This window comes from Ranitomeya variabilis, chromosome 5, assembly GCF_051348905.1.
Source record: "Ranitomeya variabilis isolate aRanVar5 chromosome 5, aRanVar5.hap1, whole genome shotgun sequence".
Taxonomy (NCBI): domain Eukaryota; kingdom Metazoa; phylum Chordata; class Amphibia; order Anura; family Dendrobatidae; genus Ranitomeya; species Ranitomeya variabilis.
This window is the reverse complement of record NC_135236.1, coordinates 658,805,516-658,823,433: the sequence shown is the minus strand read 5'-3', so window position 1 is coordinate 658,823,433 and position 17,918 is coordinate 658,805,516. Positions and strand designations below refer to the sequence as shown.

The following is a 17,918-nucleotide window of genomic DNA, read 5'->3' as shown; positions in this document are numbered from 1 at the left end:
CAATTATAAGAGAACTGCTCACCTGGTGGTACACAGTAAAGGCGTGTAGTTTGTGAGCTGCTGCAGATCCACAGGTCGGCGCTGCGACCTCTTAGAGACGTTATAATAGATGAATGTGGATAAAATCCGCGCTGCTGCGACAAATAATGGATCCAGATATAGTTATAAGGTGTTCGGGTGGTTTATTCAACGCGTTTCGAAGCTCATGGCTTCTTCTTCAGGAAGTTTCCACACAGAGATAACATATCAGATATCTCTGTGTGGAAACTTCCTGAAGAAGAAGCCATGAGCTTCGAAACGCGTTGAATAAACCACCCGAACACCTTATAACTATATCTGGATCCATTATTTGTCGCAGCAGCGCGGATTTTATCCACATTCATCTATTATAAGAAGTTTTTGTCTAAGAGTAGTAGGAGGGGGTGTAAGAGAGGGGGTACTGTTACCTCGGCTCCTGTTCCTGGCGCTTCCCCTGCTGCTGCCGAGTCCAGGTCAGCTGATGTCCTTGCTGCGTCCTCCTCACTCCGGGGCTCGGTGCTTGCATCCCGGCGCGCGTCCTCCCTGCACTCAGCTGCGCGCACCTGTGGGTTGCGCAGGCGCAGTAGGTTCTGACTGCGCGCGCTCCCTCTGCTCTTCTATCCCTCCATGACCTGACCCGGAAGTACTTCCTGCCAATCAGTGTCTGGCCTCAGGTATTTCTGGGCCTCCTCCCTTTGTGGAGGCGCCTGATTATTGTGTTTTCCTGCTTTAGTTAGGCCGCATAGTTTTCTGTGCTTTACCAGTCCTGTTCATTCCCAGTCTTGTGCCTTGCCAGCCCTGTGTTGTTTAACCTCTTGTTCTCCTTTTTTCTCTTTCAGTTCCTGCTCCCGTGTTCCGCAGTTCCTGTGTTTTCCCTTATCTCAGTCCGATCCTCAGCTCCTTTACTTCTCACCCAGGTTCTCCTCCTTCACCTTCTTCCCTTTCTGTTTTTCCCCGTTTTTCTCCCTGTTTCCTTTCCTGGAGCCGATCCCTGGTCCTGGCCTCCGTGGTACTAGTTTTCCCTGTGCCTGCCTTCTAACAGTCTCTGTATAGGGGTTGGTTCCACTCTGGAGTGCTCGCTCAGGGGAGGTTCAGTGCCACGGTCCAGTGGGTCCACTCTTTGTTTCCGTCGCCTTCGGCATAACAGACTGCACTCGGACGACATCTGAGTGCAGCCTGATTCTAACAACGATGATAAATTTAGTGACTCCTACTTGATTTTTTGGAAACCATATTGAAGGAGGAAGTGGGAGTGTTTCCTCTCCTTTGGATGTAAGAGTCTTGAGCATACAGCTGGAGCAGCTGTGAATCATGGCCTGCTCTATCTCAGCTGCCGGGTTTGGCCTACTGTGTGCAGCCGCCCACCTCTGTTTTGGCTTCATGTCTCTGTTGTTGGGCCACCGATATCAGGTCTAGGCCCGTGTCTTGGGCCTCCCAACTCGGGTCTGGCCTCGTGTCTCGTGTGTTGGGTCACCCGCCTCGGGTCTGGCCTCGTGTCTCATGTGTTGGGCCACCCGCCTCAGGTCTAGGCTCATGTCTCGTGTGTTGGTCCGCCTGACTCGGGCCTGGCCTAGTGTCTCGTGTGTTGGGCCGCCCACCTCAGGTCTGGCCTTGTGTCTCACGTATTGGCCCACTGAACTGGTCTGACCCAGTGTCTTGTGTGGTGGGCCGCCCGCCTCGGGTCTGGTCTCGTGTCTTGTGTGTTGGGCCGCCTGCCTCTGGTCTGGCCTTGTGTCTGGTGTGTTGGTCCGCCTGCCTCCAGTCTGGCATCGTGTCTTGTGTGTTGGGCTGCCCGCCTTTGGACTGGCCTTGTGTCTCTGTTGTTTGGCCATCCGCCTTGGTTCTGGAGCCGTGTTTCGTGTGTTTTACTCTTATTTGCGCTTTTTTTGTTGGAGCTCCAAATCAATAGAGACGTTATCTTGATTGAATGATATCTAAAACTTTCACAATCTACTTTTCTTAAGCACTATCTATTGAACTAGGATATTCGTGGTGTAAGATCATAGGGTACCGTCTCACAGTGGCACTTTGGTCGCTACGACGGCACGATCCGTGACGTTCCAGCGATATACATACGATCTCGCTGTGTCTGACACGCTACTGCGATCAGGGACCCCACTGAGAATCGTACGTCGTAGCAGATCGTTTGAAACTTTCTTTCGTCGCTGGATCACCCGCTGTCATCGCTGGATCGGTGTGTGTGACACCGATCCAGCGATGTGTTCGCTTGTAACCAGGGTAAACATCGGGTTTGGTGACTACTAATTGATTTTTTGGAAACCACATTGAAGGAGGAAGTGGGATTGTTTCCTCTCCTTTGGATGTAAGAGTCTTGAGCACACGGCTGGAGCAGCTGTGAATCATGGCGTGCTCTATCTCAGCTGCCGGGTCTGGCTGAGTGTGTTCAGCCGCCCACCTCTGTTTTGGCTTCTTGTCTCTGTTGTTTGGCCACTGACCTCGGGTCTAGGCTCATGTCTCTGGCCGCCCAACTTGAGTCTGGCCTTGGGTCTTGTGTATTAGGCCATCCGCCTCGGGACTGGCCTAGTGTCTTGTGTGTTGGGCCACCCGCGTCAGGTCTGGCCTCGTGTGTCATGTGTTGGGCCACCCGCCTTGGATCTACACTCACGTCTTGTGTGTTGGCCCGCCTGCCGTGGGTCTAGCCTAGTGTCTCATGTGTTGGGCCACCCACCTCAGGTCTGGCCTCGTGTCTTGTGTATTAAGCTGCCCGCATCGGGTCTAGCCTAGTGTCTTGTCGGCTGGACTGCCCTCCTCGGGTCTGGACTTGTGTCTTGTGTATTAAGCCGCCCGCATCAGGTCTGGCCAAGTGTCTTGTGTGCTGGGCCGCCTGCCTCTGGCCTGGCCTCGTGTCTCATGTGTTGGGCCGCCCGCCTCGGGTCTGGCCTCGTGTCTCGTGTGTGGGCCACCCGCCTCAGGTCTGACCTAGTGTCTCATGTGTTGAGCCACCTGCCTTGGGTCTAGGTTCGTGTCTAGTGTGTTGGGCTGCCTGCCTTGGGTCTGGCCTTGTGTCTTGTGTGTTGTGCCATCTGCCTCGGGTCTGGCCTCGTTTCTGGTGTATTGGGTCACCCGCCTCGGGTCTGGCCTCATGTCTGGTGTGTTAGGCCGCCCGCCTTGGGTCTGGCCTCATGTCTCATTTGTTGGGCTGCCAGCCTTGGGTTTGGATCTGTATCTCGTGTGTTTTACTCTTGTTGGCGCTTTTTTGTTGGAGCTCCAAATCAATAGACATTATCTTGATTGAATGATATCTAAAACTTTCACAAGCTACTTTTCTAAAGCACTATCTATTGAACTAGGGTTACTAGGATAGTCTTGGTGTAAGATCTTGTAGCGGTGCTCCCTGCCAATCAGAAGGTTCCTTGGTCATTGTCTCTTAGATGTTGTCATGGGTGAGGTAGGTGCAGTCATGGGTGAGGGGAAAATTAATAATTACTTAACGGTAATTTGATTTTCCTGAAACCCATGACAACACCTCTATTTCTTTCCTCCCTCCGGCTTGTGGATGGTGGTGATCCTCAATCTTCTCTTCTCACAATGAAGAATGGGCTTGAGTGAATGTATAAATAATGACAAAAATGATACATTCCGTGGCTCCTACTTGACTTTTTGGAAATCACATTGAAGGAGCAAGTGGGAGCTGCCTCTTTATTCTGTGCTTTTGGTTTCCTGTCCAGAGATCGGGGTGGATCCCTCTCTCTTAGGAAAATCAAATTACCAATATTGTGCATACGAGAAAAACAGTTTCCACACTGATGTTATGAGTAGAGAACTGGACCAAGATTGATTGAAAATCAGACCCAGTAAAGTCCGATTTTTTTTTTCTTAGACGCAACCCCCCCCAAACCTGAACGTCTGAATGGGGCCTAAGAGACCTTCTGAAAGTAAAGGCATCACCTTGACTATCACAGCAATGAACACATCACACAGAAGTGTTGGCTCAGATTTTTTAGGGGTAAATGGTGCAGTTCTGAACTTCACCACAAACACCCCTGGCTACATAATGTGTGAACAGGCCCCCAAAATTGTCTGAAGAAATCCTTACCTGGGCCAGTCACCTTCAAGCTGTCAGGGTCTAAAAACACAAAATGATTCAGGTTTTGAACTTTGTACATTCTGTTCCAATTGTGATATCATGGAATGTTGATGATGGCAAAACTACCCCAAAATGGAGTCGTATGAAGATGTCCCAACTTGACCACACCCTATTTACTGTATATACCCTATTAGAGTATATGGATGTTATAGAGGACGAGCTCCAGTGAATACTTCCATAGTGGGGATACAACACAAAGAGGCGTTTGTATTATTACATTGTCATCCTCCTACTATAGGGGGACAAGGAAAACTTTTTCCTGTAGGGGTCGCTACGTCGCCAGCAATAAAGCAACTAATTGCTAGGGGTTTTAGCTGCCATATCTGTTAATATCAACTGATCGTCAGCGACTCCTCATTTAGGGAAGGTGTTGTCCTGAAAATGTCTTATCACAGAGTGATTCTGGAAATCCACGATAAATCCGGTGGATATTCTAGAAGTATACCAGAGTTTAAACGTAAAGAGCAGCCTACCCGGACTTGTCCCCTTTCAGCTGTCAGGTCCTAGTGATACAAGATGGCTCCAGTGCAGAACTTCAGACATTCTACACCAATTGTGATGTCATGTGAGGTCTACGATGTCATGAGCCTTGTGATGTCATCATCGCTGTCACTGGTATTTACAACCGCAAGAAAAAGTTGATTTAATTGTAAAAAAAAAGCATGGTGAATAATTACGGCTTGTGATACTGTTATTATTATTTGGGGGTATTAGTTGTGTCCTGCTCCAACTTCCTCCTTCACTGGACTTTATATGGACAATTAACAAGCGCGGCCTATATAATATATAGTTAATGACTAGATGTAACATTCTAAACACCGAAAATAGTGCAATTAAAACATCCGACATCCAACAGTGGTATCCGGGGGGCGATGCCTCTGCAGTATACCGTGGCGGATGATGGGTAAAGTGGGGGCTCGCTCCGCTTTGTATCACCTGTCCACCTATGTCCATGCCCTAGAAACAAGTAATTACTTTCCAATTATGTGTTGAGTGTTCGAGTCCAGTGCATTAAAGGAACAGAACGAGGCTGGGATTTTCAAAAAGCCCCTTTTCCTTTTTTTCTGGCTTTTGTGGCTAATTAAAGAGACGGTTGCTAAGAGATGATGAGAAGCATCACTGCCGGGCTCTAATGCACGCTCGTTTTTTTTTCCTCTACCTTTAACATCTAGGTTCTTGACCAGTTTGAGGCTTCCACAAGAAGAAGTCGAGACGGTGCGATGGCCGCCCTAGATGATTCTACAACACTACAAGTCAAGAGCAGGTCGCCAGGACCGGAGGCATCAAAAGATGAAGTCAGAGGGACCAAAGGGCAAGAGCCGGGGCCGCAGGCAATGCTGGGGAAGGCACGGGAGTTTTTCCGGATTTGTGATATTGAGGATAAAGGCTGCATCACAAGATGTGACATGCAGGTAAGAGCGCGAGGAGACGGAGGGCGTCTGACACATGGACTGCAGGGGAAGAGTGCGGAGAAAGTTTTATTTCATCTACGTTGTAAGAAAAAAGTTAGTAAAAAAAAAGTTTCTTTAACATACACTATTTCAATTTCTTTCTGTCTGTCTCTTTCTTTCTTTTCGTCTTTCTTTCCTTTTTTCTATTTAAATCTGTCATTCTACTTCTCTATGTAATATCTATTATGTATATTATCAATTTGTATCATCTTCCTTTTTTCTCCTCTTTTTCTTTCTTTCTTTCTTCCTTCCCTTTTTTCTTTCTTTCTTTCTTTCTTTCTTTCTTTCTTTCTTTCTTTCTTTCTTTCTTTCTTTCTTTCTTTCTCTTTCTCTTTCTTTCTTTCTTTCTTTCTTTCTTTCTCTTTCTTTCTTTCTTCTTTCTTTCTTTCTTTCTCATGTTTCTTTCTTTCTCTCCGTTCCTGTTTCTCTCTTTTTCTTTCTTTCTATTATAGTATATATTTATCTACATAATGTCTCTATATATTATCAATTTGTATCTTCTTTCATTCTATCCTCTCTCTCTCTCTCTCATCTTTCTCTTTCTTTCTCTTTTTCTTTCTTTATATTATAATATATAATTGTATTTATCTATGTAACATCTATTATGTACTGTATATTATCAATTTGTCTCAAGTTTTTCTTTTTTTCTCTCTTTTTTTTCTCTCTTTTTTTTCTCTTTTTTTTCTCTTTTTTTCTTTCTTTCTGTTTTTTTTTCTTTCTTTCTTTCTTTCTTTCTTTCTTTCTTTCTCTCTCATGTTTCTCTTTCTTTCTCTCTGTTCCTCTGTTTCTCTCTTTTTCTTTCTTTTTATTATAGCATATATTTATCTACATAATGTCTCTATATATTATCAATTTGTATCTTCTTTCATTCTTTCCTTTCTCTCTCTCTCTCTATCTCTTATCTTTCTTTCTTTCTTTATATTATAATATATAATTGTATTTATCTATGTAACATTTATTATGTACTGTATATTATCAATTTGTCTCATGTTTTTCTTTTTCTCTCTCCTTTTTTCTCTTTTTTTCTTTCTTTCTGTTTCTTTCTTTCTTTCTTTCTTTCTTTCTTTCTCTATCATTCTATTTATTTATGTAATGTCTGTTATGTAAATTATCAATTTGTCTCATGGTTTTCCTTCCTTCCTTCCTTCATAATCTATTATTCCATCTATCTTTCTATGTAACGCCTGTTATGTATATTATCAATTTGTCTCATGTCTTTCTTTTTTTCTTTCTTTCGTTTTATTTTTCTCTTTTTTTTCTCTTTCCTTCTTGCTTTCTTTCATGTTTGTTTCTTTTAAAATCTGTCTATGAAATATAAAATAATAACTTATCAATATCTCTACTTCTTTACCTATCGTCCTCACACCTACAGTGGATATAAGAAGTCTACACACCTCTTTCCAATGCCAAGAAGAATTATTTTAGAACTTTTTTCCACCTTTAATGTGACCCATAATCTGTACATATCAATTGGGAAACAAACTGAAATCTTTATTGGGTGAAAAAGGAAAAATAAAGAACTAAAATAATGTGGTTGCATAAGTATGTACACCCTTAAACTAATACTTTGTTGAAGTCCTCTTTGAATTGATGACAGCATTGAGTCTTTCTGGGTAGGAGTCTATCAGCATGGCACATCTAGAATTGGCAATCTTTGCCCACTCTTCCTTGCAGTAGCTCCAAATCTTTCAGATTGTGAGGCATCTCCTGCCCTCTTCAGGTCACACACTGATTGTCAGTTGGATTCAGATGTGGGCTCTGGCTGAGCCATTCCAAAACTTTGATCTTCTTCTGGCAAAACCATTCTTTGTTGATTTGGACGTGCGCTCAGGGTCTTTGTTGTGCTGAAAAGTAAAATTCCTCTTGATCTTCATCTTTTCAGCAGAGGACTGTAGGTTTTGTTGGAAAACTAACTGATATCTGGCATTTTTTTATAATTCCCTCCACCTTGACTAAATTCCCTGTTATTGCTGCTGATAAACAGCCCAAATCACAATGCTGCCTCCACCATGCTTCACTGTGGGTATGGTGTTCTATTGGTGATGTGCAATGTTAGCTTTGCACCAGGCATAAGGGTGGTGGACAATTGGGGACTCGTTCCTATCCCTGAAGACACCAATCGCATGATGTGTATAATCTCACTTAGATGATTTTCATTGTAAGAAAAGGCTTCTGTCTTGATACCCTACCCCACATGCCAGACATATGCAGAATACGGGAGATTGTCACATACAGGATGCAACCAGCACTTGTCAGAAATTCCTGCAGCTCCTTTACTGTTGCTGAAGGCCTCTGGGCAGCTTGCTGGACCAATTTCCTTCTTGTCTTTTAATCCATTTTTGAGGGATGTCCACTTTTAGGTAATGTCACTATTCCAAACTTAACCCACTTCTTAATGACGTTTTCACAGTGCCTTCAACATTTTCTTGTACCCTTCTCCTGAATAATTACTTTCAACAATGAGATCCCTTTGCTGTGTTGTCAGCTGTTTATGGACCATGGCTTTTGTTGAAAATGCAACTGAGAAAACATCAGGACTATCTTCTTAAAACAGCAAAATTTTATATAGAGTTAATCAGAATCACTGTAAATGATGGCAGCTGTGTACTGACTAATATGTAACATGAGTATAAATGTGCTAATTCTGAACACAACCCAATTATAAGAGGGTCTTCTCACTTGTGCAACCACACTATTTTAGATTTGTTATTTTTGTTTTCCCCCTCTAAATAATTTTAGTTTGTTTCTGTTGAGTCCTTATCAGTCCCCGGCTTACTGATGTAGAGAGATCCAAGTAATAACACACAGCACAAGAGATGTGTGATCATATGCAGGGATCGCCCAGGAGCTCATCTGGCCCCCCTGGTCTCTCACCCCTCTTTTTATATGGCAAAGAGATAAGCATTACAGACATGCGTACAAGCGCTCATATTCTCTAACAAAGAGTATCTATTCTACTAATAACGTTCAACTTCTGGAATGTAGGTTAAAGGTCACAATAACAAGAAGGAATGCGTCCATAAAAGGAAATGTCTATTTGCTCAAGTTTCTTCATATAAAGCCAGATGTCTCTGAATAGGAAGACAAAATGGATTCTTCAATCTGATCTCTACAATTCCCCCCTTTGACATATTCCTTTTATGATCTATCACAAATCCCCTTTAACATATCCATATTTTAGATTACCACAGGGCCAAAGACAAAGCCTTTATTTTTGGTATTACACATGTACACGCTTATATCATTAATAAGAGAATCAAATCTAGTATCAATTCTTCCGTTTAACTCTCACAACCTTTTCTTTGTTTTGCAATAAGTATACTAAAATATAAAAAAACAAAGATTAGTACAGTAATATTAATTAGAATCACTAGAGGATAACATAAGAATAAAGAAGAAAATTTATACTCTTGCATCTATTACACAAAATTTATCTGTGCATACTGAGATACTCTTGAGCACAATCTGGAATAGTACGTATATGACTACAATAATCATAACTATATGTATTATGCTCTGCATGATCCCAGCAACCCACCCACCGATTCCTCTGAACCAGTTGGCTGGGTTGAGAAAAGAGAAAGTATCAGACCACCAGCTATCCTTATTCTGGTCATTGTCTTTATCATACTGATCTCTGAGTCGTTGTACGTCCTTTAATTTAAATGTCATGTACTAATTTTCTATGATGTTGCACGAATCTATTATTCAAAGGGGTTAAAGAATTTAGTCTATCCCATGCCTCCGTTGAGGTTAATACTATTAACATCAATGTTATGAGTTTTATACTGCTCTTTTGCAATGGCTTGCATGTATCCATGATGCCTTTCCTTCAAGCTTGACTGATGTAGGTGTTGTCAACAGGACTTGGAAGGGTCCGTCAAATCTTGGTTCAAGAGCCTTTCTGGTGTGTCTTTTTACATAGACTTGATCACCTGGTTCCAACTTGTGACTTCCTTCAATGTTGTCAGGATCTGGAAGGGAAGCAAAAACTTGTGCATGCACCTTAGTTAATTGTTTCTGAAGATTTTGCACATAAGAAGTCAATGACTCAATATTTAACACAAGTTGCTGTGGAAAATAACATCCTAAATTGGCAGTCCTGCCAAACAAAATTTCATATGGAGACAGTTTAGTCTTACCCCTTGGGGTATTGCGTATTGAGTAAAGGGCCAGTGGAAGGCATTCTGTCCAAGGCTTTCCTGTTTCAGCCATGGCTTTCTGTATTTTTAATTTTAAAGTTCCATTCATGCGTTCCACCTTACCAGAACTTTGAGGATGGTACGGAGTGTGTAACTGACTTTCAACACCCAACATTTTCAGTACACTTTGAAATATTTCTCCAGTGAAATGAGTACCCCTATCTGACTCGATCACTTCAGGGAGACCGTAACGGGGTATCAGTTCGGCAACTAGCTTTACAGCAGTGTTTTTAGCTGAAGCCTTCCGAACTGGATAGGCCTCTGGCCACCCTGAGAACATGTCCACACACACCAACACATACTCATACCCATTACTTTTTGGCAGCTGGATAAAGTCTATTTGTAATCGCTGAAACGGATAGAGAGGTCGGACGTGGTGCTTCATAGGGGTCTTTGTCGTCTGTCCGGGATTATGTGCCAGGCATATAACGCATGCAGCACAATAGTCTCTTGCGTAGTTGCCAAAACCTGGAGCCAACCAGACTTGCTTTGCCAGTAGTGTCATTGCATTTGCAGACACATGAGTAGGGTGGTGCAGTCCACCAACTACAATCGGGTACCAGGCTCTAGGTAGACATATTAGTCCATCTTTCTTCCAAATTCCTGCTTGTTCTTCTGCCCCTTCCTTTTTCCACCTGTCCCTCTCCTCTTCTCCTGCATCTTCCTGTGCTTGTCTCAGTCTATCTTCAGTATTTTCTGTGGGGTTTACAGTATGAACCTGCTGTAAGGGTTTGACCGCTGCTGCCTTGGCTGCTTTATCAGCCCTATCATTTCCCCTAGATTCCCTAGTGTCGAGTCTCACATGTGCAGCTACCTTAATTACTGCTACTTCTTTTGTTTCTTGTGCAGCCTCTAAGATCTGTTTGATCAGAGAAGCATGTTTTACAGGTTGGCCTGACGCTGTCATGTAACCTCTAGCTCTCCAGATTACTCCAAAGTCAAACACAATACCATGTGCATACCTAGAATCAGTGTATATATTAGCTGTCTGATTCTCAGCTATTTTTAGCGCTTCAATCAATGCTGTTAGTTCTGCTTCTTGTGCAGACTGTTTCGGTGGAAGAGGTTCTGCTTTGAGAGTTTCAGATTCTGACACAACTGCATACCCTGTATGGAAGTTACCTGTGTCATCTGCAAACCTACTACCATCTATAAACAGCTCTAAATCTGGATTTTGAAGTGGTGTTTCGGATACATTGGGTAAGCCTACCGTTTCTTGTAAAATGAGCTCTGTACAATCATGTGTGTCTGTAGGGAAAAAATTTGCGTGTGGATCAGTGTCCTTATTCCCCCCTTCAGACTCGAGAGGTAGCAGTGTAGCTAAATTGAGAGTCTGAAGCCTTGCAAATGTGATAGTAGAGGGGAGCAGCAAAGAACACTGTAGCCGCAAATGTCTGGCCATGGAAATGTGTTTTGGTTGGACCTGGTTTAATATCCCATAAACATCATGCGTAGTTTGAACTGTGAGTGGATGCTCTAGGACAATTTCTGATGCTTTGTCCAACAATAGCGAGACAGCAACAACTACACGTACACAGGTTGGCGCTGCCCTAGCTACTGGATCTAACCTTGCTGAAAGATATGCAATTGGTCTTTGTTTCCCTGCATGCTTCTGGGTAAGAACTCCTGTAGCATGAGAATCAACTTCTGCAGCCATAAGCTGAAATGGTTTAGTGTAGTCTGGTAGCCCTAACGCTGGAGCTGAAACAAGGGCATCTTTTAATTGTTGGAACGAAATCTGACCTTCTTTTGTCAACAAATAAGGTTCACTTTTTACACAGTCATACAGTGGTTGCATTAGTTGACTGGCATGTATAATCCATTGTCTACAATGAGACACTATTCCTAAAAATGCTCGTAGCTGTTTATGATTTCTAGGCTCATTCATCTGTCTTATTGCTTCAGTTCTTTGAGGTGTAAGATGCTTTTTACCTTGAGAAATGCAATGACCTAGAAAGACCACTTTGATCTGACAAACTTGTAGCTTTTGTCTATTCACTTTACACCCTTCTTTTCCTAGAAAACATAGTAAACTCACCGTAGACCTTTCTGCGGTTTTTAGATCTGGGCAGCAAAGTAGTATGTCATCCACATACTGCAAAATTACTACCTGTGTTTCAGGTCCAAACCTCTGAAGGACTGTTTGTAGGGCATTTGAATAAAGAGTAGGGGAGTGTATCATTCCCTGTGGAAGGCGTGTCCACGCCAACTGTTTGCCCTTAAATGTAAATGCAAACAAATGCCAACTATCTTGGTGTAAAGGAACCGAGAAAAATGCATTTGAAAGATCTATTACAGTAAACACTTGAGAACTGGCTGGTATCTGTGATAGTAACGTATGAGGATTGGGTACAACTGGGGTGATTGGATCTAGAACTTTGTTTATTTCTCTTAGATCATGTACCATACGATATTTGGGCATAGAACTCTTATCAAGAGTTCTCTTTTTGACTGGATACAGAGGGGTGTTAGCAGGTGATTGTATCTCTACCAGAACTCCTTTCTCTCTATATCCCTCTATCTGTTTTGTGATCGCTAATTCCTGCTGGGCACTCACAGGGTATTGTCTGAGCTGTGGGAGAACAGTTCCTGGTTGCACAGATAGTTTTACAGGAGAGATATGCAATAATCCCACATCAGTGTCACCCTGTGCCCACAGTGTTTCTGGGACCATTGAGAGGTCTAGATCTATGGTGTACTCTTTTTCTTCAGCATAATCCTCAAAAGCCTGAATTCTGACATATTGTTCTAATGTTTCTGCATCATCAGGGATAGTCAACATAACTGTGCCATCTTCCCTAAAATTGATGTTAGCTTCTAATTTCTTTAGTACATTAGTTCCTAACAGACATGTTGGGGCACCTCTGGCATACAAAAATCTGGATGCAAAACATTTAGGTCCTAATGAGACCTCTAGGGGCACAGTATATGGCAGTGTTCGAATTACCCCATCATAACCCTCAGCAAAAGTTGTTTGTTCTGAAATATCTTCCGGATTTGGAAGAAAATCTTGATTCAAAATTGAGGAAGTTGCACCTGTATCTATCAAAAATGGAATCTCTCTCCCCCCCACATTCACCTGTATCATAGGTCTCCTAGCTGGTAGGGAAGTTTGTAACACATCGAGTCAATCTGAATCTGGTATGGAACCATCTATGATGGTAGATTTCTGCTGGTTGTCCGTTTGGGGAGGGTTATTTCTGGGAACAAATTTGCCTGACTTTATATCTGCCAACTTCTTCCTGCACTCTCTTTGGAAATGACCTGGCTTTTTACAGTAGTGGCAAAGAAAATTGTGTCTCACTCTTCCTCCTGTATTAGCTTGTGCTATTCTAACAGGCTTACGATTCTCTCTCATATCCATGGCTATTCCTAAACATCGTTGTTTCACAATATTTGGTTGTTCAATTGTTCTCCAATCTGGAGTAGAGGATTTAAATTTTTCTCTGATTTTCGGATCTAGCCCCTCTATTAATTGTTTTGTAAAAAGTCTCCTTACTGAAGCATCAGTCAAATCCAATCCTTCATCCCTAAAGCTATTTTCTAGTTCTTGACTATATTCTTCAATACTTTGCCCAAATTTCTGCATAATCACACCTGTAGACCCCCTTTCCCTCTGTTTTCCTCCTTCTGTTCTTCCAGATGGTACAAATGATTGGGCTTTTGGATCTAGGTAAGGTGGTGGGATTATATTACAACTTTTTCCCTTTCCCATGATCCATTTGGAAGTGTCTGGATCATACTTCCAATTCTCCTCTTTAGCTGTTTTTGAGACCTCTATCATACAGTGTATGATTTCTTCCCACCCATTGTCTTTAATAATTCCACCTCGTTCTTTACTCAGTCTTTCCCATTCTGTACTGAACATAAGTGCTTCTGAAATTCCCAATTTTTCCTCTCACTCTTCTAATCTGACTTCTGACTGCCTTTCCACATCTTTCCTGTATGATATCTGCTGCTTCCACTTGTCCTAAAACAGTTTTGGTCTGTTTATTTCTCATTTTAGCTATTTCTACCCCAGGTGACGTTTGGACAATCACTGTGGTGATGTCTCGTTGCCTTCTCTCCTAGGGAGCTAAAATATCCTTTCAATATTTGCTATTTCTACCCCAGGTGACGTTTGGACAACCACTTCCTCTGTTGGTGGCGTCTCGTTGCCTTCTCTCCTAGGGAGCTAAAATATTGAAGGGCTTGTCTGCTCTGTTTCTTCTAATATGCAGGACGTACTTAAGTGCTATTATGCACACAGACCCAGCAACACCATACAGATCACAAAACTTTCTGTGTCAGTTAGCATACTTGTCCCAGGCTCATGAAAACCGCGTCCTGGGCTCATTCTATCACACCTTATCCAGGGAATGTAGAAACAAGTTCTATAGGAGAGTCAAGCATGGGCGGAGGTCTCCCAGAAGGACGCTACCTCATAACCCAGTTAGGCTGACTTCACCAATAACCTTGTTCTAACAATCGTGGCTTATTGTTCTACGTACTTCTATTCTTCTTTCACAACATGTCACAACCTTCACACTGTTCACACACTGTTCACACACTGTTCACACACTGTTCACACACTGTTCACACACTGCCAGGGACTAGACTCATAAATCTATACAATATGGTAACCCGAGTTCTATAGGTATCTACTCACTACTAGACTAACCCAGCATGACACGGCTCATAGAGATCTTTCGGATAATACAGGGCAGATAAAAGAGAACTAATAATGTCTCTTACCTGGCCAGGTTTTTTTTCATTTGCCGTCCATTATCCCAGATCTCCGTTGTCCGTATCCGCAGGTAAATCTTGAGTAAATACTCTCACCTCGGGTCCCTGTTCGGGCGCCAGGAAATGTTGAGTCCTTATCAGTCCCCGGCTTACTGATGTAGAGAGATCCAAGTAATAACACACAGCACAAGAGATGTGTGATCATATGCAGGGATCGCCCAGGAGCTCATCTGGCCCCCCTGGTCTCTCACCCCTCTTTTTATATGGCAAAGAGATAAGCATTACAGACATGCGTACAAGCGCTCATATTCTCTAACAAAGAGTATCTATTCTACTAATAACGTTCAACTTCTGGAATGTAGGTTAAAGGTCACAATAACAAGAAGGAATGCGTCCATAAAAGGAAATGTCTATTTGCTCAAGTTTCTTCATATAAAGCCAGACGTCTCTGAATAGGAAGACAAAATGGATTCTTCAATCTGATCTCTACATTTCTCAATGGATTTGCTCAGATTATGGACAACATTAAAGGTGGAAAAAGTTGTGGAATGAGTCTTCTTGGTATGATTTTACCTAACAAATAAACAGGATTTTAACAGGTCTGTGTAGACTTTTTATATCCAGTGCAAATATGTTGTTGGATTCAGTAGTTGAGGCATACAGACTCAGACTGGCACACCGGACAATCGGTAAATTCTCCGGTGGGCCCTGATTCTGACAGATTCTCTCTTCTCAGCATACAGCACTTATGCTACATGCCCGGTATCCTTTGGGGTGTCCGTCAGCAACTTATGACTGAGCTTCCTGACAAATACTACAATTCGAGTGTGAACCTAGCCTTAGTTATGAACTTTATAGTGGATCCCTAGGCTCAGTTCTACTGGTGGGCCGTAGGCTCACCAGTCCAAAGCTGGTGGTAGAGGACATAGAGATAAAGTCTTGGTGTGACCCTCCTATACTGTTGCCATAGGTGAATAAAAAGCAATAGGATAGATGAAGACCCCGACCTTCTACAGGAGTATCCTGACGTGGACCTGAGACCACAGCACACAAGTATTGATCAGCGTAGGCGTAAAGCAAACATGGTATTCCGGGAAATAGATCCTCATTGAGTCAAGGACCATTTCAATCCATTTTCTGATTTTACCAAGATTCTTAATAGTAGGAATAATTGATAATATTGATTTATCTATTACATTTTTATCATAAGGAAAATAATGTTCTATCAAAAATTACAACATTTTTTTATTGCATACATATCCCTCCACACAAGACACCTGACCTATAGAAACTCATGATCTACCCAAATCCCCCATACTTCCTTCGATGCTCATATCAGTCTGATACGTCCAAGACCTGTGCCAATACTCAAGTTCTGAAACTTGCCATCCACTTTTCTAAAATGGGCGGTGCCTATTCATCAACTGCCAGCGCTGTAGGTGCTAGAACTTCCTTTTTCCTTCTCTTCCCCGCCTGCACGTTCATGGGGATGTCAAGAAATCTTTATTATATCTGAGCTCAGAAAGGACTTTGGACCTTTTGCTTTTGATCCACACGGCATAAAAATAATGAAGTCGATGGATTCATGTGTCTCGTTTTAAAGTTTTTTTTTACACCGGTTTTCATCTCTTTTAGAGGCTTCATAAAGAGCTACCTCTGAGCTTTGAAGAACTGGAAAAAGTTTTTGATACTCTGGATTCTGATGGGAATGGATATCTGACACTGGACGAATTCACTACAGGATTTAGTGAGTGTTTTCTAAGTCTTGGGGGAATAAAGAGCTGAAAAAATGAAATTTAAAGGGAATGTGTCATAAGAAAATTACCTGCAGTTAAAGTCATTTTCTTTTAAAGTTATTTTTTGTAAATGTTTTCTTTTTTTTATATCACAATTTGTATTTAACCCTTTCCATCCACAGCTGATCTTTGTTTTTGTGCTTTCTTTTTTACCTCGCCTTCTTCACAAAACTTTACCTTTTTTTTTAACTTTTCCATCCACATATTTGTAGGATGCCTCGTTTTTTTGGCAGACGAAGTGTAATTTTGAATGACACCATTAATTTTACCATATGATGTGAAAAAGTGTGGAGAAACTAGGAAAATAAATTCAATTCTTCCAATTTGTTTTTCTTCTATTTTTTTTTTTTAGAGAGGGGTTCTTTTTATGCCATGCATGGTAACAATCACTCTGATTTATGATTTTCTAGGTCAGTACAATTACGGTGATACCAAATATATATATATATATATATATATATATATATATATATATATATATATATATATATATATATAATATATATATACAGTGGGGCAAAAAAGTATTTAGTCAGTCAGCAATAGTGCAAGTTCCACCACTTAAAAAGATGAGAGGCGTCTGTAATTTACATCATAGGTAGACCTCAACTATGGGAGACAAACTGAGAAACAAAAATCCAGAAAATCACATTGTCTGTTTTTTTATCATTTTATTTGCATATTATGGTGGAAAATAAGTATTTGGTCAGAAACAAACAATCCAGATTTCTGGCTCTCACAGACCTGTAACTTCTTCTTTAAGAGTCTCCTCTTTCCTCCACTCATTACCTGTAGTAATGGCACCTGTTTAAACTTGTTATCAGTATAAAAAGACACCTGTGCACACCCTCAAACAGTCTGACTCCAAACTCCACTATGGTGAAGACCAAAGAGCTGTCAAAGGACACCAGAAACAAAATTGTAGCCCTGCACCAGGCTGGGAAGACTGAATCTGCAATAGCCAACCAGCTTGGAGTGAAGAAATCAACAGTGGGAGCAATAATTAGAAAATGGAAGACATACAAGACCACTGATAATCTCCCTCGATCTGGGGCTCCACGCAAAATCCCACCCCGTGGGGTCAGAATGATCACAATAACGGTGAGCAAAAATCCCAGAACCACGCGGGGGGACCTAGTGAATGAACTGCAGAGAGCTGGGACCAATGTAACAAGGCCTACCATAAGTAACACACTACGCCACCATGGACTCAGATCCTGCAGTGCCAGACGTGTCCCACTGCTTAAGCCAGTACATGTCTGGGCCCGTCTGAAGTTTGCTAGAGAGCATTTGGATGATCCAGAGGAGTTTGGGGAGAATGTCCTATGGTCTGATGAAACCAAACTGGAACTGTTTGGTAGAAACACAACTTGTCGTGTTTGGAGGAAAAAGAATACTGAGTTGCATCCATCCAACACCATACCTACTGTAAAGCATGGTGGTGGAAACATCATGCTTTGGGGCTGTTTCTCTGCAAAGGGGCCAGGACGACTGATCCGGGTACATGAAAGAATGAATGGGGCCATGTATCGTGAGATTTTGAGTGCAAACCTCCTTCCATCAGCAAGGGCATTGAAGATGAAACGTGGCTGGGTCTTTCAACATGACAATGATCCAA

General features: G+C 42.2%; 1 protein-coding gene across 1 annotated transcript in view; it reads left to right on the top strand.

The window, feature by feature from the left end:
- CRACR2A (calcium release activated channel regulator 2A) overlaps nucleotides 1-17,918 on the top strand; it is a 131,644-nt gene that overhangs the window by 37,385 nt on the left and 76,341 nt on the right. Inside the window, exons 2-3 of the mRNA XM_077266496.1 lie at nucleotides 5,299-5,538; nucleotides 16,140-16,251. Coding sequence (XP_077122611.1) covers nucleotides 5,347-5,538; nucleotides 16,140-16,251 — 304 coding nt within the window. The 5' untranslated portion in view covers nucleotides 5,299-5,346. The remainder of the gene's footprint in view (nucleotides 1-5,298; nucleotides 5,539-16,139; nucleotides 16,252-17,918) is intronic.